The 6,199-nt window shown below is 43.1% G+C and overlaps 1 protein-coding gene and 1 pseudogene across 4 annotated transcripts in view; both read right to left on the reverse strand.

The window, feature by feature from the left end:
- LOC109388295 (rho GDP-dissociation inhibitor 1-like) overlaps window positions 1–2,690 on the reverse strand; it is a 6,892-nt pseudogene extending 4,202 nt beyond the window's left edge.
- The window catches only part of SLC14A1 (solute carrier family 14 member 1 (Kidd blood group)), a 49,531-nt gene that overhangs the window by 24,032 nt on the left and 19,300 nt on the right, over window positions 1–6,199 (reverse strand). The window contains exon 1 of one of the 4 annotated variants that reach the window (XM_019652900.1): window positions 4,896–5,042. The exons of 1 other annotated variant lie outside the window; for it this stretch is intronic. In XM_019652900.1, coding sequence (XP_019508445.1) covers window positions 4,896–5,042 — 147 coding nt within the window. Of the gene's footprint in view, window positions 1–1,956; window positions 2,004–2,030; window positions 2,239–4,895; window positions 5,043–6,199 lie in introns of those variants that run through there. 2 more of the 4 variants (XM_019652901.1, XM_019652903.1) reach the window with 2 other exon arrangements.

The raw sequence follows: 6,199 nt of genomic DNA on the forward strand, positions 1-6,199 counted from the left end.
CCCCCCTCCACCAAAATCACACACATCTTGGAGAACCACATCCTTGAACTCAACATCAATATTTTCTTAGAGACAGAAAAATTTGAGAGCTAGGTGGGATTTTAGAGAGCACACAGTTCAAGCCTTTATTTTATAGAAAACTGAGATTCAGTGTGCGGACTTTCCCAGTTCACTCAGCAGAGGCAGACCTATGGAATAGGTAAGCCCTGGTGGTTCTGTCTTCCAAGTCTGGAGCACATTAATGCCACCCAAGATTCTATTCAAGTCAACACACAGCGTATGAGCAGCTTCTGAATGCAGTCTGCAGTAGGTGCTATGGTGCAGTGATATGGTGAACACAGCCTGTCTCCATGGATGCCTTGAAATAAGTCTGAGATGGGGGTTGAACTACGAGTATGACAAAGGATTCGGCCATTCCCAGTTTCACCCTATGCCCTTGCTGGAAGCAGTGACTGCTCTGACAAATAAACATTTTCCTGTGTCTCAAAGCAAGCCTCCTTCTCCCGTATTGCTGACACATCCACAACAAGGACTGTGTGTAGTGAAGTTAACATCCCTAGAATATTCTGGAAGCTGCTTTTTGGCAGCAGTCAGAAAGCACTTTTCATAGCCTAAGTCACCAGTGAAACAAAACAATGCTCATCATTCTAATACAAGACAATATCAAAATTTCAACTCAATCAACATTCCCTATTTTATTATACAAAATAAAACCCATTCTATTGTCAACATGTATTAGAAATTAGTGCATTGGAGAGACCTGGAAGTCTTCAATTTTCTATGTCTCAAGTATAGGACGCCTCACAGATACTGCGGGTTTAGTTCCAGACCACTACAATAAAGTGATTATCACAATAAAGCGAGTCACATGAATTTTTTGGTTTCCCAGTGCATACAGAAGTTATGTTTCTATTATACTGTAGTCTATTCAATGTGCAATAGCATTATGTCTAAAAACACACTGTACACATCTTGATTAAACATACTTTATTGCTAAAAAATGTTAACAATGACCTGAGCCTTCGGTGAGTCTATTTAATCTATTTTCTGATGGAGGGTTTTACCTTCACTTTGTAAAAAACAAAACAAAACAAAAAAAAACCACACACACAAAAACAAAAAACCTCCCAAAAACAAAAACCCCACAATATGCAATAAGGCAAAGTGCAATAAAATGAGGTATGTCTGTATCACTTTAAAAAATAATGCAAACTTTTAAACATGGATGTAGAAAAAAGTCTTTTAACGTTCATGCTCCATCCTATTAAAGAGACTTTTAACACTGGCATTTATTTGGTACTTACGTCAATCTTTATTTTAGGTAGTTTTTGTTTTAAGTAGTGGGAGACATTCAGTTTTCTTTAAAGCGGTAATCAGAAATAAAATGCTGTTAGGTATTCTCATCTCCTGTTTAAAACACCTCCTCCTCGGAACACACCACTCCTAGAAGCCTTGAGGTCTGAATTCCACATTAGAAAGGGCAGCTGCAAAGAACCTGCCAAATTTGTGCCGCCAGCGTGCCTGACGAGTTCCCCTGGTGGGCGAGCACACTCCCTTCAGCATGACAGCGCACACAGAAAGAGCCATAAAACCATGATTGGAAAGGGCCATTGCCAGGACCCCACTTTTTTTTCGGAGTCATATTGGTATGTCTCCAGCTTTACTTAATTATTTAAAGATCACAACCTGAAACTCCTATACAGCGCTAAAGAGCTCAGAGTCATTTAGCACGTCTGGTAGACACCTTGCTGATAACCCTCTTCCACCTTTCAGGTGCTGCTCCCACCCTGCCTCAGAAATCATCAAGACATGGCTTTCCAGCTTCCGAGAAGCAGCCTGTGGCTTTTAGGACATGGCTTTCTAATTTTCCAGAACTCTGACGTTACTGCTTCTGCTTAGTTCCGACCATCTGAAACATTTCTCCATTAAAACAAAGAGAAGGGAAAAAGAGCAAACCTCAAAGCAGACTGAGAAGACAAGCCCCCAACCATGAACAGTTGGAAAGGAAGAGAAATGAAGCGGGTACTCACACTCCAGCTGGCTTCCTGGAGGCAGAAGGCACTGACTGATAAAGGCCGGCTGGGCTCTCCTGAAAGGGAGATTGTTTAGGAGGAGGCAGTGCTGGGAGGGAGGCACCTAACAGTTTTATACTCAGAACCCCACTGCATATCCGTGCGCTTGGCTCTCTCCTCCCACTTCAGGCACCAGTGCCAAAGCATTGCTGAGAAACTGGTCCCCGTCCCCTGTCCTGCACCTGATCTCTCTCTCTCTCTCTCTCTCTCTCTNTTTCCGGTACGTGTGCTGGATGTGCTTCATGCTGGACACAATCTCTCTGTTCACTAGGAAAGAGATCTTTATCTGGCACTCCGCATGCCCCTTCAGCACAAATGACTGCTTCTTGAAGCTCTCCAGGTCTCCTGTCAGGTCCAGCTCTGGGGTCCTGGGGCAGTGCTACACACCTGGGTTGGGCGGGTCACAACAACGTTGGGGACGTTGGGGTTGGCTGAGCCGGCCTCATGGCCCAGCAGGGCCTCCTTGACCTTGCGCAGGCTCTCGTTGTCCCTGTCCAGCTCCTGGATCTCCTGGATGCTTTTCTGGGCCGGGGGCTTGTAGTTGACCAAGTGCTCATCCTTCTGGTTCTTGGCTGCAATCTTCGCCAGCTGCTCAGCTGTGGGTTCCTGCTCTGCCATGCGCACCTCTAGCTGGATTGGGGACACCGTAGGCTCCACCGCGCTGTGCTCGTGTTCCCTCCCACATGAAATGACGAACGTTGGTGCCCCGTGCGCGCGCCCTGCAGGCCACTTCCGGCATCCCCTCAGGCATTCTTTATTTTTGGAATTTTGTTATTTAAATGTTTTTAAATAGGCAAGAATAACATTACACAAAAGTATAGAAACGGGGAAAAGTGGAAGTGGATCGAGCTGCTGAAAACCCAAGAGTTGTAATCTAAGAATTGTACAATATAAGAATGTATAGGGCATGATTATAGTAAACACGCTTCAGGAAAATACTAACAACATAACCGCTGACTTGTGTGCACTATGAGACTCTTCACTTCTCATACTGCAGAATAGGAAAGCACCAGCATCACCAGTATGGTACTCTGCAGACAAAAATGGTCTCATGGTGAGACCACAAAAGAAGAATACCAACGATATAATCCCAGAGGTTGGCAAAGGGAGAAAGACAATGGCGCACTGAACGTGCAAGAAAAGCCAAGAGCACAGCCAGGTAATTCTGAAGTAGGGGAGCACCAACACCATCAGACCCCAGAAGGCATAATTGTGGAATGTTGAAGCCACAGGCACATAAGATGTGACCAAGACAATACCCCAAGCCCATGCACCAAAACCCCCATCTTACCTCCCCGTGGCCATGCTGTGGATAACTGTGAATAAGAGGTCCTCACAGCTATTTTTGGCCCCATCATCCCATTCACCATAACCAACAAATAGCTATTATTGGATAATAAATCTAGGCCTTTTTTTCCCCCCCAATCCTCACTCTAGTTTTGCCTTCTATTAATCCTAGTATGGAAATCAATGTGAGTACCTGACTTTTTATTAAGTAACAATTACACTTTGTTTTATTTTACTGCCCAACTAACCGTCCTGCTTTTAAACAATGGGGGATCATTAATCATGACACAGAGTAGAAGGTATTTTTGGAATGCATTCTAGGCTAAGATCATTTTGTCTTGACAAAATAATGTTAGACTCTAGCATGTATGAACTCTTCATGCACCTCTGTATTAAGAAATTCTTAAGTTGAAAAATGCTGGAGGTCAGGAGCCAAAACTAAGTCTATATGGAGCTCACTGGCCCCATAGTTAAACATGTAAAACTGAATTATTAATGATGAAAAATTGCCTTTTATTTCATAATCTAGGTGATAGCTATCATTTATTTTCAAATATCTCCCCCTTTAAACGTCATAACTGAAAATATTGCAGGACTAGCCCCTTCCTCAGCTATAGTGACTCATTTTCAAAGTCATGCCAACTTATCAGTGTCATCAGTCTTCAGCCCAGGCAATGACAAGGAGCTCAGGCACAACCGCCTTGAGTTGCTATAAGTGAGCTTCTACAGAGGCAGCATTGAATGAAAACATTAAAGTGCCATTTTCCATTAAGTAAAGAAATAATTAGGTATATGGGTTGTTCCAGGGCGAACAAATTCATGTTCTCAAAATTTCCAGCCTATATTTATGTGTTTTAGAGGGATTTAAATACACCGTCACCTCAGAGATTTTGGAGATACAGATACGAAACCTGTTCTTATAACTGGCCCGACGTGACTGGGAACCTGAATGACCTGAGTTCCCTGTGGAGCCACCCAAAGTTAAATAAAGACTGAGCTTTTTTGGTTTGAATCCCTAGCCCAACATAAAGAAGGCTCAATGCCATATGTCTCTCAAGTATCCACATATTGGGATGGGTGGATGCGTTTCTTTAGGGAACTTGAAGAATCCACACATCTTAATCGGGAGGGCGATGCAAGGTGATGGATCAGGGACCTTCTGCTGATGCTCAAACTTCTCAAGTCCAACTCAGCAGGCCATTAAATATCAACCAAAAAGACAGGACAAGAAAATGAAAGAAAGAAACCCTAATGAAATAGAAGCAGGATAAATTAAACTCCCCAGACTACTTTTTCCTAGTGTTTCCCACGGTTATCAAAACACTGCAGCTCAATCATCCAGCGTCTAAACCAAGACGTGTGCCATGTGATTTTCTGGACCAAGCACCCCCGTGCATCTGGTCAGCCCAAGCTGCACCACTCAGTAGAGCATGAGGACCCCATTTCCCAGGCTTTGTTCAGGAAAGACACACCACCAGAGCTTGGAGCACAGGTGCCGAGGTTCCCAGAGACAAAGGCTGCACGAAGGAGGCATACCTGTTCTGCCGGCCCATGAGCCAGGGCCAACTTTAGCTGGAGGGAGCCTCTGCGCGTTGCCTCACCAGCTTTATTTCCAAAAGGGTCCATCCGAAGAGGACCAGGAAGGGCGTCACCAGCACTGCCAATCAAAGACCATCCATTCATGACCTCTCCATACATGACAAAGGGCAAAAAATATATGAATTATCGGGACGTGCCCTGGCGCTGATGAACATGTGAACTGCAAGATGGAAGGAGGCAGGAGCGTACCCTTTGGGTTCTGGGGAGAGGAGATGTGTCTCCAGAATGAGACCTATAATGGAGAAGGCGGACTTCTCCATCAGCCAAGAGCTCGATCAGCAAAGAGAGACAATGAACTGACTACACAGACATTCAATGTTCATTTTAATTTGCTTAAAACAAACCAAAAAATGGTGGCAAACCATCCTGTGCAGAGACCAACACACAGATCTTGCTCTGCTGTGTTTTTCTACTAGCAGGAGGTTGGGATATCTGAAGCCTGTTCCAGGGGGAGGGCTGGGTTTCAGGCTCTGAAATACTTCAGGCAAACTGTTAAGGCTCCATCTTGGGGACTAATGTCAATGCAACAATTTCCCTCAGCCTTGTTCTTTACAAATGTGAGAAGAAGGTATGATGTGAACTCTATTTTTTATAATAATAAACTAGCCACACTTTTAATGTACAGCAAAAGTCCAGTGTAAGATACTCTAAATGGTATTTTCTTTCTTGTATCTGAATAATAGTTGTTAAATATTGGACATCACCTTGTTAATAATAAGCAGTTCTTAGTTGAATTTGACAAGTGTGGTAGCTTTTTATGTTTTCCTTTTTTTTAAAACTTCCATTGCATCCAAAGATATCATTCTTCCTTCAGAAATTCCAGAAAAGTTGTCTGTGTGGTATTTCTTTTTTTCGCTCCCTTTTATTTAATTTTTACTTTCTTCTGCTGGCGTGGTTTGAAACCTGAGAACTTACACTCTGCTAGAGTGACTCAGAACAATTCACAATTGTGGAAAATATTACTGTCATGTCTTGGGAAAAATTGTGTGCAAGTGTGTATTTATCTGTGGTCAAACTATCTGGCTAGTTAAGTACAAAAGTGATGTGTCTGTGGGTTATGGTATATATATTTTTGTTTGATAAAGAACATTAAGAAGCCCAATGGTAAGACTCTCATCTTATACACAGTTAAGAAAGAAAGAAAGAAAGAAAGAAAGAAAGAGGAAAGAGACAAGCAGGAACTGTCACATTTCCTCAGTAATGTTTACCGCTTCAACTCCTGCATGGTTCCTGCCTTTTCT

The sequence above is a fragment of the Hipposideros armiger genome, unplaced genomic scaffold, assembly GCF_001890085.2.
Source record: "Hipposideros armiger isolate ML-2016 unplaced genomic scaffold, ASM189008v1 scaffold_189, whole genome shotgun sequence".
NCBI lineage: Eukaryota > Metazoa > Chordata > Mammalia > Chiroptera > Hipposideridae > Hipposideros > Hipposideros armiger.